The sequence below is a fragment of the Neophocaena asiaeorientalis genome, unplaced genomic scaffold, assembly GCF_003031525.2.
Source record: "Neophocaena asiaeorientalis asiaeorientalis breed wild unplaced genomic scaffold, Neophocaena_asiaeorientalis_V1.1 scaffold8, whole genome shotgun sequence".
Taxonomy (NCBI): domain Eukaryota; kingdom Metazoa; phylum Chordata; class Mammalia; order Artiodactyla; family Phocoenidae; genus Neophocaena; species Neophocaena asiaeorientalis.
Genome location: NW_020175395.1, coordinates 312,861 through 328,435, shown reverse-complemented (window position 1 = coordinate 328,435; position 15,575 = coordinate 312,861). Strand labels below are relative to the sequence as shown.

Genomic DNA, 15,575 nt, shown 5'->3' with positions numbered 1-15,575 from the left:
GCAAAAACATTTCAGTTATGAGAGTCTATACCTAGAAATTAAATTATTGGGAAGACCCCAAAAGCACATTTTATGTGGCCCATGTTAATAGATAGTCCACAGTGTCTACTTTGAGCTGTTAGGTGTTAAATATTAAAAAACAGAAAGTTATATGATTTTTGACCAAGAGGTTTTAAAGTCAAATTTACATAGGTTTCATTGCATTTTTTATTGAGGTATAATTGACATATAACACTATGTTACCATTTTTAATTTTAGTGCTTTAACTTGTTCTCTTACTTCTCTATTCAGTCTCTCCGTTGATGTTTCTTCTCCTGATTTGTTTGGAAGTATCCATGAAGACTTTAGTTTGACTTCTGTAAGTAAGATCATAAATAATTAAGATGATAAATAGAAAGTAAAATGTCATTTGTTATAAAACATGTCATTATGACTGTTTCATAACTCAGTCTAAATTATTAATACTTTGTTACCACATTACTGCTGTAGCATGCTACTCTTACTTTGGAGCTGTGTTTTATTTTGTGAAAGTTTTAGTAAAAATATAACTTTGTAAATATTCCGCACTTAAAAATCTTTTAGCTGAAGTTGCAGCTTAAGTAGCTCCGTCTCCTCTCCGCATTGTGTGGAGATCCTGAGTGTGGTACCCTGGTGCTTGAAAGCTGGAGAGGAGGCAAAGGACAGGCACCGTTTCTCCCCGTTTTCCCTCTTTAAACAGAGAAGCTCTGCTTTTCTCATTTTTTTTTTTTTTTGTTGTTGTTGTTGTTAAGTTCCCTAATAGCATTTTATTTGAACACAAAATTCCATGGCAAAACCAAAACCAAATCACCTTTTCTATAAACACACATATATTTTAAACATATGCATGTGTTTAGCAATGATTCACACATACACTTTATCCTGTATGTGAATTTAGCTGTTGAAATTCAAACTCCAGCTATCCTAAAAAACAAACAGACAAAAAAAACAACCCTCTCTGGTTTGTCATTAGCTTGAATGATGTGTGTGTATGTGTATGTACCTGTCAAGAAAGAAAACATGTGAACTAAATTTCCTGCCATATATAATTTCTACAGTTATTATAAGTATGAATTCCTAAATAAGGATTTGTTATATTAGGAAAAATAGAGTTTAATCAAAGTAATTTTTTTTTAAAAGCTATTGTAGGTTTAATTACTTGGGTGACTAGGTAGATAACAGAACTGTTCATGAAGAGAATTCAGGAAGGAAATAGTTTCTAAAGAAAGATTAAAAATTCAGTTTGGGACCAGATGTGTTGAATGAGAGATGTTCAGGTGGAATGTCTAGTGGGTGATTGGACCCCAGGAGAGAGATCTAGGTACAGATTTGTGAGTCAGCAGTGTAAGGCCTGGGAGTGGATGAGAATACTAGGGAAAACAGTAGGAGGAGAGGAGGGCCAAATATATAAAAATAATATTGAGGGTGCCAGTATTTAAGGGAAGGCCTGAGGCAGAGAGCCTGGAAGTTCCCTGAGAAGGAAGAATCAGAGAAGGAAATCCAGGGACAGGTGGGAGAGCGCGTTTAAGCAAAGGAATATTTAACGGTATCGCAGACTGACAGAGCATCAGGCCAGGTCAGACAGAAGCCAGGCCTCGTGGGAGGGCGTGTGGATGGCCGAGGGGCAGCTGCCTGCGCTGGGTCAGGGATGAGTGGCAGCTGAGGAGGGCGATGTGGTGAGTTCAAACCGTTCTCCCGCTGTGAATGGGAGAGAAGGACATGTGAGGAAGGATCCTTCTCAGTGGAGAAAGGCCTTGCTCCCTGTCTGGCCAACCACGTTTCTTCTGGGTCTTTTGGGACAAGCCTAATTTCTACGTGACTATCTTCCCAGTGTTTGGAGCAGCTGCCGTGTGCTCACAAGTTCCCTTCTTGAGCTAACACGGCTTGCTCTGAGCCCAGGACTCCCCCAGAACCATGCCTTCGCCTCCTCTCCTCTGTCACCCAGAGCCCTGCATGCTTCGCACTTGCTTCTGCTGGTCACTGGACCTTCTCTGTCCCATTTCACTCTCCTGAAATTGTTCCAGATTTGGAACCAAATTCAGTTCCTGTGTTTTTCCCCATTGGATGATACCGTGTTAGATTTGGTCCAGGTAATTGAGATCTTCTTAGGGTCTTGTCCTGTTATCCAGCAGAGAGGCACCTTGTGGGAAGAAAGAGGGCTAGGTTTCTGGTTCGCTTGCTGGTCTGCTGCTTACTGACAGAAGAACCTCGGGCATGCCACGGAGGGTGGCCTGATGGCCGCATCACAGAGATGCTGTGGGGTAGCCAGAACAGTACACAAGGCCGTGCAGTCCTCAGTCTGCAGGTGCTGCCATGGATAGGTTGAGTTGTTATTTTCAAACATGTGTATTCATCTGAGTTGTTTGTCAGCTTTTGATGAGTCATTCAATTTTAAGAATTTGATTATTTGTCAGGTTTTCTTCCCACTTTTGTTTCCTGTGATTGGTTATATTTGAGGAAAAAATACACTTACTAAGAGTAAGACTTCAAATCACTGAAATAGTTTTTCCATTCTGGGGGAAGAACCATTCAGATTACAAGGGTAAAAGTCAACCAGAGTTAATTAATGAAGAGGGCAGAGAAGGTGTGGCAGGCTGGGGTGGGCAGCTGGGAGGCGGTGCCTGGAGGGTAATTAAGGACTGATCGTGGGGCTGAGAGACCCGTCGAGATATTTGGGATGCCACTGCTCAGCGTGGCGGATGAAGTGTCACGGTGACTTTATGTCACACGCTTTACGAGGGCCACATAACAGTGACAGCTAGCTGTGGGCAGGGGTCTGGGCCTCCCCCAGCCTCACGTGTCACCTCCTGGTGCCCACCTCACGCGGTTTGAACACAGAACGTGGACGAGGAGTAGACGCACAGCACGTTTGTTTTAGGCTTTTTTTTGCCGCCACTTCCTGTCCGTAGAGTCATTCAGGCCACTGACAAACTGTCCTTGCTTTGAAAGCACTGTAGTACTTCCTGGGCCTCTTAATGGTGTTTGCTGATGACCACAAAAGGCAGCAAGTCGGCCACGCTCTGCCACAGCTAAACAGTAAAATTTTAAATACACACATGGAAAGTCTTACACATTTTGAGGGAGCTGAATGGAATTCCTGGGTGATCCAGGCTCAGTGAGCCTAGCCCTGTGGTCTGTGCACCTGCCAGGGCCTGGTTATTCCCATCTGCCTTCCTGACATTAACCTAAGCTACCCTGATTAGTACACAGCAGCGATCAAAGTATGGGTGAGAGCTTCTCCTAGGAAGGAGTTCTGCCTTAGTTTTTAGTCAAGGATCTAAACCAAGGCCCTAAGTTAGTCACAGTGGTTCCAGAGAAGCCCTCACGCCTGAGGGAGCAGGGACAGTGCTCAGACAGCCCCAAGAACAGTGACAGTGCCATTCCTAGAACTATTTAGAAAGCCAGTTCTTCTGAACTCTGAGAGGATGATTGATTCATCAGCCTGGGGGGTCTGGTAATTTTGATACAAGTCACCTTAAACAGCGGGAAGCCTGGGGAGTGTAGACCGGCGCCCTGCATGGCTGACCGGGGAAGAGTCCCCGTAAGAGGGAGACTCTTCTACATAAGAAATTCTGTGAAGGCCTGGTGTTTGAAGGAGCCCATCTATGGATGGCATTACAGTTCTCTTCCAAGTTATAAGAAATTTAGAAATTATTTTCTGAGAGTTTCTCCATTTTTTGGTAGTTATTTTTAAATATCCATTTTTATAGCTTTTTTGGGGTGCAAAACGTATGAAGTGGAATAACCAATAAAGTAGAATCCCTTTCCTAAGAAAGCAGCTATCCTGTTTTACTAGTTTACTGTGTTGCATCAATCTGTTTTTCCATACAGCTGATGAATTTCAAAAGGAATTTGAGTCAAACATTGTTTGGCTCTATAGTGTGTTATGTCATAGTGAGCAATTAGCAGAATTACAGAATTGTGTTGTGTTTCTCCCTGTTACTGGAAAGAAGGAACCAAGAAAAACAAAGCATTGAATATTGATATTAAACACCAAGAGATTATCATTAAATTTAACAAGTGATAAATGTTATCTGTTAGACTTTCAATTTGTTACTCTAAATATTTTTCTAAAAATTTGTATTGGTTTTAGGAACAGAGACTTTTAATAGTCCTGAGTAATTGCTGCTACCTTGAACGTCACACCTTCCGAAATATCGCAGAACATTTTGAAAAGCACAACTTCCAGGGAATAGAAAAAATAACACAGGTAAATGGATCGCGTTAGACGGACAAGTGGTGGTGTCACCCGCTTCGTTCCCAGCTGTTTCCTCAGCCCCCCACCCCCGCTCCTCCCCGTGCCCGGTCCCTCCTTCTCACAGCTCACCGGAGTCACTGAGGTAATGCTCTCCTCTATCTCCAGAGCAAAGCCCTCTCAAGGTTAGAGCTTTTCAAAACTGAGGGAGGAAAAGGAAAGAAAGGCTTCAAACCCAGATCTTGAGGAGTCATCTCTGATTTGGCTTCTTTTAGGTTAAAGCTTTTACTTCTAGCCGACAGCAAACCCTGAGCTTGCAGAGCCACCTCTTCTTCCTCCCTCCCGCTCCAGGGGGCCACAGCAATGCTTCTGCTCGCCTGCCAGAGCATACGCACACACGCGTGCGTGCGCACACACTCGTGCACGCGGGCACAGCTCTAGGTTGCTTTGTCTTACCTGAAAAGTACATACCCTCCACTCTCCAGTCCTGCCTGTAGAAAGGTGGACAAAAAGGAGCCCTGTATAAATCAATGGAGTAGTTTTTTTTAGTGTTACACTTTGTTGATTCTATTTTTCAAGTAAGCAGAAAAGGAAAAAATGAAGTAATCATGTTATTATTAAAGGCTGCTTGGTTCCTGGACAAAAGTTTATCAGATTTCTAAGTAAAACTAAGCTAGAACCACTTTTCTAATGTCAGTACAGTTTTCTCAGTGCAAAGAATAAGAAAGATAGTGATCTTGTTAATCTTACAATCAGAAAGTGCTCTTGATGGATCGCATACTCTTTACAAACGATGGTTCCAGTTCATGAACTAGATTGGGATTTTTTTTTCAAAGATTGAAAATGTCAGAGTGGGTGGCTGTGTCTTGTTTTCTTGCCTTTTCGTAAAGATTAATCATCCTGATGAGAAATGTTGTGACTTAAGACTTTAGGGCCAAATGTCGAGTTTATTTCCAGAAATTTTTGTATTGAGAACTGCGAGGTGCTCTCTTGCAGTAGAAAGTTAGTATTTGTAGAAAGTGGGCATTTTATTTTTATGCAGTAACAATAATGACACTAACATTATTATTGAAGAAATCTTTTATCATTTTAAAAATATATGAAGTGATTAGGAACTGCATATAACAAGCAGGGAGATTTTTAGGTTTTTACAAAGTTATGAGTGGGAATTATCTGTTAGGTTCAGTTTGTATCATTAGGAAGAAGAATGAAATTGACATGCGGATGGGCTTTGATGTCCTTCCCAGCCTTTGTCCAGATTGTTCTGAGACAAGGTGATATGCAGGATCTGGGGGTGGGCTATCTTGGGCACTCAGAATTTGGAATTGAATATTTTGAAATCATTCAGTTGAGTATTAAAGGAATAGACAGTAAACTAGATTTATAGTGTTTGTGCCGATTCTGTTTTTTATGAGTGAATTCATTAATTCCATGATGACAATCAAGTAAAATATATTTCTTGAATTAAGGTATAAAAGTTGCCAACTGCCACTGATTTTCACGGTTCCTTTCTCAAATGACAGATAGCTCGGGAGGCCCAGATCCTAGAACAATCCCAGGGCACATGGGTCCCGTAAACATTGGTTATCTGTTCTCTGGCTCTGCTCTGCTCTCGGAGGGAAGTGCTCACCGAGGGCTTCTGCCTGGTGTGCTTCTACCAGATGGGCCCCACCTCTCTCAGGTCTCCTTCAGGCTGCAGGTGGGGACTTTGCCAAGGGTCCTCCAGGCATAGTTCCTTCTGCTTTCTTGCTCCGCCAGGAGCTCTACCAGGAGCGGCACAGAGATGGCCAGCCTCTTCAGTCCCCTTTGTCTCGGTCTCCATCTTCAAGAGTAGAATTAATTTTTACATAGGAACAGTCCGTGCGTAATCACGCTTGTTAGGCGTTTATTAAACTTTCATCATCACTCATCCTTTAAAGCTAGAATGATTTTATATACAGTTTTATTTGATGAAGATCGCTCTGTGAAGTAATCAAGGAAAGTATTATTAACTCCAGTTTTTTCATGCAGAAAAATGCTCGGAGAGTTTAATGGCTTGACCTGTAAACAGCAGAGCAGAGCAGGACTCAATTAAGTTTTCTCGTGCTAAATCCAGAATGCTTTCTGGCCAAGCACCACACGTATATTAAGATAAAGAACAAAATTGTTTCCATGAAAGCACACCAAAGGAATAGGACATGAAGCCGGTTGATTAATGTATATCATTTCGGACTTGATGAAACAACACTAAATAATAAACATTAAATTTATCAGATCAGAGTATCAAACCCCTCTTTCCCTACAAGTTACGTCCTTTAAAATAGGCCCCATTGCAGGCCTTCAGTGGATGTGCTGTTTGGAGCCCATACAGCAGGTGCCAGCCCTTGAGTACTCTGTGCGTTTCCACGTGCAGGGCCAGCGCCTTTGAGTTTTCCTCAAGTCTTGGAAGTGTTTTCCCAGTCACGCATTTTTTTCTTTATTATAAAAGTAAGACCTAATTATCATTTTTTAAAAAGAGAAATACTGAAAATCTAAAAAAATTTTTAAATCATCTATAATGCACCAAAGATGAACACTGTCTTATTTTCGTATATATAATAATTAGTGTCTTATATGTACCATATACCTGTGTGTATATATGTTATAAAAAAAATACGAAACATTTTCCCCAATTCTGTTTACCTTGAATGTATCTTTTTCTATCGGCTCTTCTGTTGTGAGCGCTTTTCCATTTTTATTAACTATTTTTGTAAAGATGAGTTTTATGGCTTTATATTTGTTAGTGCAGATGTACCATTTTCTAATTTTTATTATTTTAACTTTTTTCCTGCTCGTTATTTTCGTTGTTGTTACTGAGAGGGGAAGATAGTCTTTGGTCACATTTCTTACTTCCTCACAGTGGATTCTTACAACTGGGAGTACAACTCCAAAGACTCCTGGTGGGGTTTGCCAGATTGCTTTCCAGAAGCCGGTCTCACCACATTTGGCCGTCATCGCTGATTATAGTTTCTAATTTGATAGGTAAACATACTCTTTGATGGTATTTTCATCTGCGTGCCTTTCTCTGCTTGGTAGCCCACACTTTTTCATATTATGCTCATTGACTGTCTACAGAGTTTTGCGCTCTAAGTGTGCACCCCAGGTTAACCACAAATCCTTAATTCTTTGAGACCCTTGAGAAAGGAAAACCAAAGCTATATGCTTAATAAACCTTAGCTTGGAATTTTATTGCGGTAGCTGTAATTACATAATTCCAAGGAATTTTTTTTTTACATACATTTTAACCTGTGCCAGTCTTTTATAAGGAATTATCTAATTTAGAGTTTGGATAATTGCAGATTTTTGACCGACTCAGGAAGGTAGTCATAATGGCCATTAAAGTCTGGCATGAAATGCTTGATTGAGGTTTCATTTGAAGCCCCTAAATCTCTTTCAGGTATTCCAACATGGAGGTGGAGAAAGGACAGGTGTTTTGTTTTTGTTTTTTTTAAATATGTCCAGGGAGGGTCCTTTACAGCAATCAGTTTTAAAGGTTTTTGAGTCACTTGAACCATGGGTACCATATTTGATTATTTTTAGCTTAATTGTACATAATTGTCTTTTTTTGCTGCTGTTTTTATTTATTCTAGTTAAAACTTTGTTTTTTAATACAACTTTTAAAAGTCAAACTCCATTTACAGTTATTACAAAATATTGGCTCTATTCCCCATGTTGTACAGTGTATACTTGAGGCTATCTTACACCCAGTAGTTTGTACCTCCCCTCCACCACTGGTAACCACTAGTTTGTTCTCTGTATCTGTGAGTCTGTTTCTTTTTTGCTTCAGTCACTAGTTTGTAGTCTTTTTTTAGATTCCACATGTAAGTGATATCATCCGGTATTTGTCTGACTTATTTCACTAAGCATAATGCCCTCCAGGTCCATCTGTGTTGCCGCAAATGGCAGAATTTCATTCTTTTTATGGCTGAGTAGTATTCCATTGTATACAGAGACCACATCTTTCTCCACTCACCTTTCAGTGGGCACTTGGATGCTTTCAAGTCTTGGCCGTTATACGTAGTGCTGCTGTTTTTTCACATAGATGTTGTTTCAGAGATGAGAGAGAAGCTCAAAGTCTGTTTGGAAAGTTGGGGATGTGCAGGGCATAAGTGAGTAAAACCATTGATTCACCACTTGGGCGCAGGATGTGGGTTCCGAAGTCAAAACCTTGAACCCTGGCAGATAAAATTCAACCACTGGAGTTGTCTTTCCCCCCACCCCTCTTCCCATTTCTGTCCTCATGCGGGCGCTCCGGGCCCTCCTCAGTCTCTTCTCATCTACTCCCTCCGTCCCTTTGTCAGTGGTGCCCGTGATCTTTAACCTGCAGGCCGTTCCTAGGCTTCGGATCTGTTTCCTACGAGACGTCTTCGCTGGAAGTTCCCCTGGGATATCAGGTCATTGTGTCCAAACCAAAATGGCCCTCCTCCTTCATGCCAGCCCCTTTCTGTGCGTCCTTGCCTCAGGCGGCCAGCTGGGCCCTGGGGGTGTTCTGGCCTCCATCTCTCGTGACGGCTGATGAGCGTCCTCTGAACCTGTCTCCACCTGGTTGGCTCTTCCTGCTCAGGCCCGGCCCTTCATCAGCCGACCACTGTGCTTTCGCAGGAGCCTCGCTCCCTGACGCTCTGTGCCCTAAGTCCCTTTGCTCTGCACCATCCTTCAACTCCCGTCTCAGATGCAGGTGTCTCGTCCCACAGAGAGCCTCCTGTGGCATGGCCCTGTCCTGTTCCCCCAAAGCGCGCACGGGCGAGGCCCTCTGCTCTTCTTGTGGTGCTTCCTTCAGATGCTGGAGTCGCATTTGACACCTCACATTGTGACTACTTTAATGTTGGTTTGCTTCTTTTCTCGACTAAGTTCTTTTCAAATATTTCTATATGAAATGTTTTATCCCTACAGAGGAATAGCTCTTGTGTAGATGTGAATTAGAAGAAATTGCAGCTGAAGAAATGCAGTGTCGTGATCAGGACCCTCGGTGCACATTTGCATCACCTCCCTCCCCTTGTAGAGTCACTTCTGCATTTTGTGGTTCCTGATTAACACGTTGTTCACTGTTACCTGTTTCTGAGTTTTAAATAGCATCAGTGGGATCACAGGCGTGCATTTTTCTGTGACTCCTCTTTCTACTCAGTACTGTTTTTGAGGTTTATCCATGTTGCTGCATGTAGGTTATGCTAATTTGTAAAATAAGTTAGAGTGTCTCCTTTTTTCTTCTTCTGAGAGTTTATATAGAGTTGGAATTTACAGTATTCGTTATCTGAATACTTAGAAGAATTCTGGTAAAACTTTCTGGGGCTGTGTTTTCTTTGTGAGACAGTTTTTAATGACGGGTTCATTTTCTTTAATGGTTAAAGAACCATTCAGGCTTTCCGTTTCCTCTTGTTAATTTGGGTCATCTGTGTTTTTCTTGGACTTTGTCCATTTTGCCTGAATTTTCAGATGTATTGGCATAAAATCGTTTTATAATAGTTCCATATTCTTGCAGTCTCAACTGCATCTACAGTTATGACCCCCTTTTATACTTAATGTTGCATGCTTAATATTTTAGTCTTGTTCTCGATCAGCTTTGCCAGAACCTCTTCAAGAGCCAACCTCTGTCTTCACTGACCCCTCTTCGCATCCTTGTTTTCTGAGGCAGGAACTTGGGTGCTGAGCTTAATTGTTTTGTCTACACAGCTCACTGATTCCAAACCTGTCTCCTTTTTCATGTGAACACTTAAGGCTATGAATTTCCCTCTCTCTAGTGGTGTGCCGCATGCTAACACGTGGTGTTCTGATTGTTCAGTTTGCATTTTCCAATTTTAATTGTGTGTTTTCCTTTGACACATCAGTATGTAGAGGTGTGATTTTAAATTTCCAAATTGAGGGAGCAGCTAGTTTCCATATTGGGAGTTAGTTTTTTCTTTGTTAGAGATTTCTGACTTAAGTGTTCTGATGTCAGAATATCATGTTTTTAACTTTGTTGAAACTTGCTTTGCAGATGATACGTGGTGAGTTTTCTTAAATATCCTACCTTGCTTGAAAAGATTGTCCTTCAGTTTTGAATACCAGGTTCCGTTTGCGTCTGTTAGACCCAAAGTGTGAGTTGTTCATATCTGTTCCTTTTGTTTGTTTGTGTGGTCTTTAGTCTGTCCATTACTGAGAAAGACGTAGTACAGGCTCTCTTTGGCTACTTTTACTTTTTAGATATTTTCTTCACCTCTAGCATTCTGTAGTTCAACTATGATGTGTCTCTTGGTATGATTTTTTTTTTTTTTTTTTTTTTTGCCTTTTTGCCTTGACTCTGATTGATACTTTTAAGCAGTCCTGGAAAATTCTCAGCCATTACCTCGTCAAAAATTCTCCCCCTGGGCTTCCCTGGTGGCGCAGTGGTTGAGAGTCCGCCTGCCGATGCAGGGGACACGGGTTCGTGCCCCGGTCCGGGAAGATCCCACATGGCGTGGAGTGGCTGGGCTGAGCCTGCGCGTCTGGAGCCTGTGCTCCGCAATGGGAGAGACCACAACAGTCAGAGGCCCGCGTACCGCAAAAAAAAAAAAAATTCTCCCCTGTTCACTCTTTTCTCCCTTCAAGAATTCCTGTTGGATCATATCAGACCTTATATTCTCCATGTCTCTTACCTTCTTCTTTCATGTTTTTTCCCTCATCTTTAAATACTCTGTAATGGTTAGGAATATTTCTTCAGATCTCTCTTCTCATCCACTGCTGCTTCTTTTATGTCTAATCTTGCTGAAATTTGCTGTCTGTTGACATTTTATTAAAGTTGTTTCTCATTCCCAGAAACTATTTTTGGTTTTTGTTACTAAGTCAGGGAAAACGATTAACTTACTCTGGAATAGTACACTTTGAAACATTATACCAGTGTAGGAGATGGTGGCGGTAAAGTGCTTTCCAGTGGCCCTCAGATGGTCCTGCGTAGGTGGCCAAGTCAGCTGCAGGCTATAGTCAAGTAAATGGAGAGGGATTTTTGCAGTCAGGTGAAGCCTGATTAATGGGATGTGAGCTGGTTAACTTGATTATAAAAAATTCACAGAAAACGAACAGTTGGGGAATATATAGATCATAATCAGTCACAGGTTAGAACCACGGCAGAAGGAAGATGAGGGGAAGTGGCTCCTGACAGCAAGTCCTAGGTGGTCCTTCTGTGTCAGAGTGACAGGATGTCCTGCTTTATCACAGCTTGCTCTTTTGTTTTAATAGTGCCACCTCTAATAGGGATTAAAGGTTTATTTTTTAAAAATTAACTATTTACTTGGCATTTATTTGGTCCACATTTGACAAGTTATGGTTCAGTAACATGAAGGAGTGTCAGTTCACTGTCCAGCCATCTGTTTGTAAAGAATTAAAAATACATTAATTTGACTGAAACTAGTAATCCAGATTCACTTGCATAGAGATTCTGATTATAGTTTGATGAGTTTATTTCTGTAGAGCTGACTCAGTTAAATGCACTCTTTCTGTCATCTTTGAAATGAAAGTAACAGGGCTTTTTTCCTGCTGTTTTTGTCTTTCTCAGAAACTTATTTTTTTTAGAAGTATTCCTTCCAAAAAGTTTTTAAAATAGTAAACCAGAAAATTTAAGTTGGAAACATTAAATCACAACAATGAGATGATTTTACATTTCGTTAACTATTTTGAGTGAGCTACAGACCCTTGTGTAGACACCGGGGAAGCAGGGCATCCGCCATCTGCGTTTTGTTCCTGGACGTGCCCCCCGTGACCACGTGTGACATCAGAGCACCTTGACCTGCACGTTGCTGCCGAAGAGAGAGCTGGTAGATCATCACAAGCCTCTAAAATGCTGCCTCCTAACACGCTCTGTATTTCTCCATGTTATTACTGGTTGTTGAACTACAGGTGACCTTGAACTACTTATGCACTGGGCTTAGGGTGCCGACCCTCCACCCAGTCGTGTAACTTAGAGTCAGCCCTCCGTATCCACCCTCCCTGTCTGCGGGTTCACACAGTACGGTAGTATTTACTACCGAGAAAAATCCACATATCCGTGGACCTGCACAGCTCAAACCTGTGTGAGAACACCTATTTCTGATTACATAACTGTTGAATTAGCACCCTTTTTTCCCCTTTTCCATTAGAGACGGCTGGCCTGGAAGCCGTCCGGCCCCACCTTCCCTGAGAAGCTTTTCAGCCCCTTAGCAGTGCCCTGGTCACTCTTGCTCCCTCTGCTTCCTTATCAGCCACATTCCGTGAACATTGTCTTTTGTATGTTTTCTTGTCTGTCTGCCCTACTGGACTGTGGTTTCCTTCCTAACAGAGTTTTTTTTCATGTAACTTTCATCCATCACTCTCAGGTGGTGGGTTCGTGATAGACAGACCCCATCCTTGCATAATAGGGTCAGGTGAACTCAGCTGACGTCTGTGCTTCTCAGATGGTACGAACAGGGCATTTGAAAAATGATAATCATAGCTGCCAGCATTTATTATGTATTTTAGATGTGCTACACAAGGCTCATAAATTATCATTTCTAATCCTCACAAAAAAATTTATGAGGTGAGTATCGTTGATTCTCATTGTTTCATTTGTCTGGTACCTATCTGTGCATACGTTCATTTTCAACCTTTTTTCTTAAATTGAGATATACCTTATATACAGTAAAACATATAAATCTTAAGTGTATCAGATTGGTGACTTTTTGCACAGTACCCACCACCCAGATCAAAATATAAAATGTTCTCCTTGTGCCAAGTCCCATGCAGTGGGACACCTGCATGGGCACTCCTCTTACCACTGTCTGACTTCTGTCTGCACAGGTTAGTTTCACCTTTTCTTGAACTTCATGTAAAGTGGAGCCATACAATTTGTAGTCTCCTGTGTCTGGCTGCTTTTGCTCAGACCTAATCATTTCTGAGATTCAGCCAAATTGTGTGTCTGTTACCGATCTATTTCTTTTATTGCAGGGTTTAGGTAACATATTTTGCTTACTCATTCTTGGTAATGGGCTTTGGGTTGTTTCCAGTTTTAGGTCTTTATGAATAAAGTTGCTGTGGGCACTGCTGTAAAAGTCTTTCTGTGGACATTTGTACTCTCTTATCTTACATATATACCTAGAAGTGGAATTGCTGGTCATGGAATAAGTTGATAGAACCTCTGAGTATTCCCAAGTGGGGATATCCTTTACACTCAGCCAGCAACGTGTGAGTGTCCGGGTGCCCCACTTGCTCACTACCACTTCACATTCTGTTTTATTTTAGCCCGTCTCCTGGCTTTTGTTGGCGTTCCCTGATAAACAGTGATGTTAAGCATCTTTCTTAGGCATTTAGCTGTTCATATTCAGGTACCGTCTTTAGAAGTGACTGTTCATTTCACTTGTTCATTTTTTAATTGGGTTGTTTACCTTTCTATTAGTGATGTTAGAAATCTGTGTATATCTTTGTCAGATATATATTCTTTGAGTAGAAATTTTAAATTTTGATGAGGTTTATCTACTTTTAAAAATGTTTAGTGTCTTTCATATCCTGTCAAAATCTTTACCTGCTCCAGTGTCCTGAATTTCTTTTTCCCAGAGGCTTTGTAGTTTTAACTGTTACCTTCAGGGAGATGATCTGTCTCTTACTGAGTATTACATTGTGTTCATTATTACTATAATTATACGTATACTATGATAGCTTTATAGTATGCATTGAAAGGACAGTTGTGCTCTTTTTTCCTGGTATCTTTTCATGCTGTATTGCATGGTCTACAACCTCTAGTACAGTCTAGTGCCAGCCTCGACCCTGCACTCCCCAGATTCTCACTCCTCCCATGTTGAGGGCTCGGCCCACCCCCTCTGCAAGTCCTTGGCCCCTGGGTGCTGGTGAGACCAGGCATGGGCGCACGGGGCTGACACTGACCCGCTCTTCCAGCAAGAACTAGTTCATGTGGGCTGACCTTGTGAAGATGGCCCCTGGTCTATACAGAGGACTAATTCTTATCTTGTTACACAGCTGCACTAGAGTGGTCTTTATTACTGAAAGTAAAATAAAAATCTTGCCTTTTTGTAAGAAGTTGGTAAAAACTGTTAAAATCTACTGAAGTATTTATTTACATTGTTTTACTTTGTTCTTCACCCTCAAGCAGACAGCTCATAATTACTCTTCTTTGTGTTTATAGGTTAGCATGGCCTCACTGAAAGAGTTGGACCAAAGACTGTTTGAAAACTACATTGAATTGAAGGCAGACCCCATCGTTGGCTCCTTAGAACCTGGAATTTACGCAGGCTACTTCGACTGGAAGGACTGCCTGCCCCCGACAGGTGGGTGGTTTGAAGTTACTGAAGTCTCCAGATGCATCCCGAGGGGTAAATATGGATTTCCTTTTCTCAGTACAGGCTGAAGATGCTTTTCTGTTTATTCCCTTTTTTTTTTTCATGTTTACTGAGGGGTTGATTTAAATTTTTATTAGCTTACCCACTTTTTGGTAGCTTGGGGTTATTAGTACTTAAAATGGTTAAAGATATTCTTAAATTCCAGAGAATAATTAATTACACCTCATAATGTGTGATCATCTCAGTAACGTACACTTGCTTCCTATGGTATTTCTTTACTGCATAGAAATAATAGACTGTGAGTGACAGTTTTATGCAATGACCTTGCAACCTTCATCAAAAAATTTACTTACGCCGTTTGGTCACTTCTATGGAAGACCCAATTACTGATGCCAAAAAGGTGAAAGATACAAGGAAAACCTATGGGAGTAAGATTATTATAATAATTTAGCAAAGAACATTAAACTGGAGAAGGATGACTGACAGTTCCAGTATTATCGTTTTGACATCAAATGAAAGTCACTTAAATCACTTCATAATATATATTTTAGAACTATTGCTTGTTGAATGAAATAAACTTTTTGATTGATCAAATAGTTGTTTCTTTGTATGAAGTACTGTAGAATACATAAAGCCAAGCAACCTACTAACATCGTTATGTCGATGTAGTGTGATGTGGAAATGGTTCTGTTCATATTAGACATCGGTTCTTCGAGGCGAGTGTGGCTGTACCAGTGACCTGCTTGCAGGTTGTTACCTTCGTTCTTTCAACGAATTGTTGTGATCACCTGTCATTTCTGTTGTGTGATGCTTTTATTAGATGGTGATAACATTGTTTACTCTTGAATACCTTTGGTTTTTATTGCTATTTTTCATATTAGGGGTAACGATACAGTGATGCCAAAATTCTAAGCTAAGAGCCAGAATCATTAAATCAGTAATATTTTATGTGACTGCAGGTATTTCATTCCTGAAATCACCGTCATTATAGACATACGAGCCTTCTGCTTACAGCTGACCGTAGTTGATCTTTTTCCTGTGGTGCCGGGACTCGTGTGTACCCGTGTTTTTCTGTGTCCAGACTGGAG

The 15,575-nt window shown here is 41.2% G+C and overlaps 1 protein-coding gene across 4 annotated transcripts in view; it reads left to right on the top strand.

Moving 5' to 3' along the window:
• EXOC2 (exocyst complex component 2) overlaps window positions 1-15,575 on the top strand; it is a 159,305-nt gene that overhangs the window by 109,076 nt on the left and 34,654 nt on the right. For 3 of the 4 annotated variants that reach the window (XM_024766396.1, XM_024766394.1, XM_024766395.1), the window contains exons 21-23: window positions 292-358; window positions 4,112-4,228; window positions 14,334-14,475. In XM_024766396.1, the coding sequence (XP_024622164.1) occupies window positions 292-358; window positions 4,112-4,228; window positions 14,334-14,475 (326 nt within the window). The remainder of the gene's footprint in view (window positions 1-291; window positions 359-4,111; window positions 4,229-14,333; window positions 14,476-15,575) is intronic. The other variant, XM_024766397.1, reaches the window with a different exon arrangement.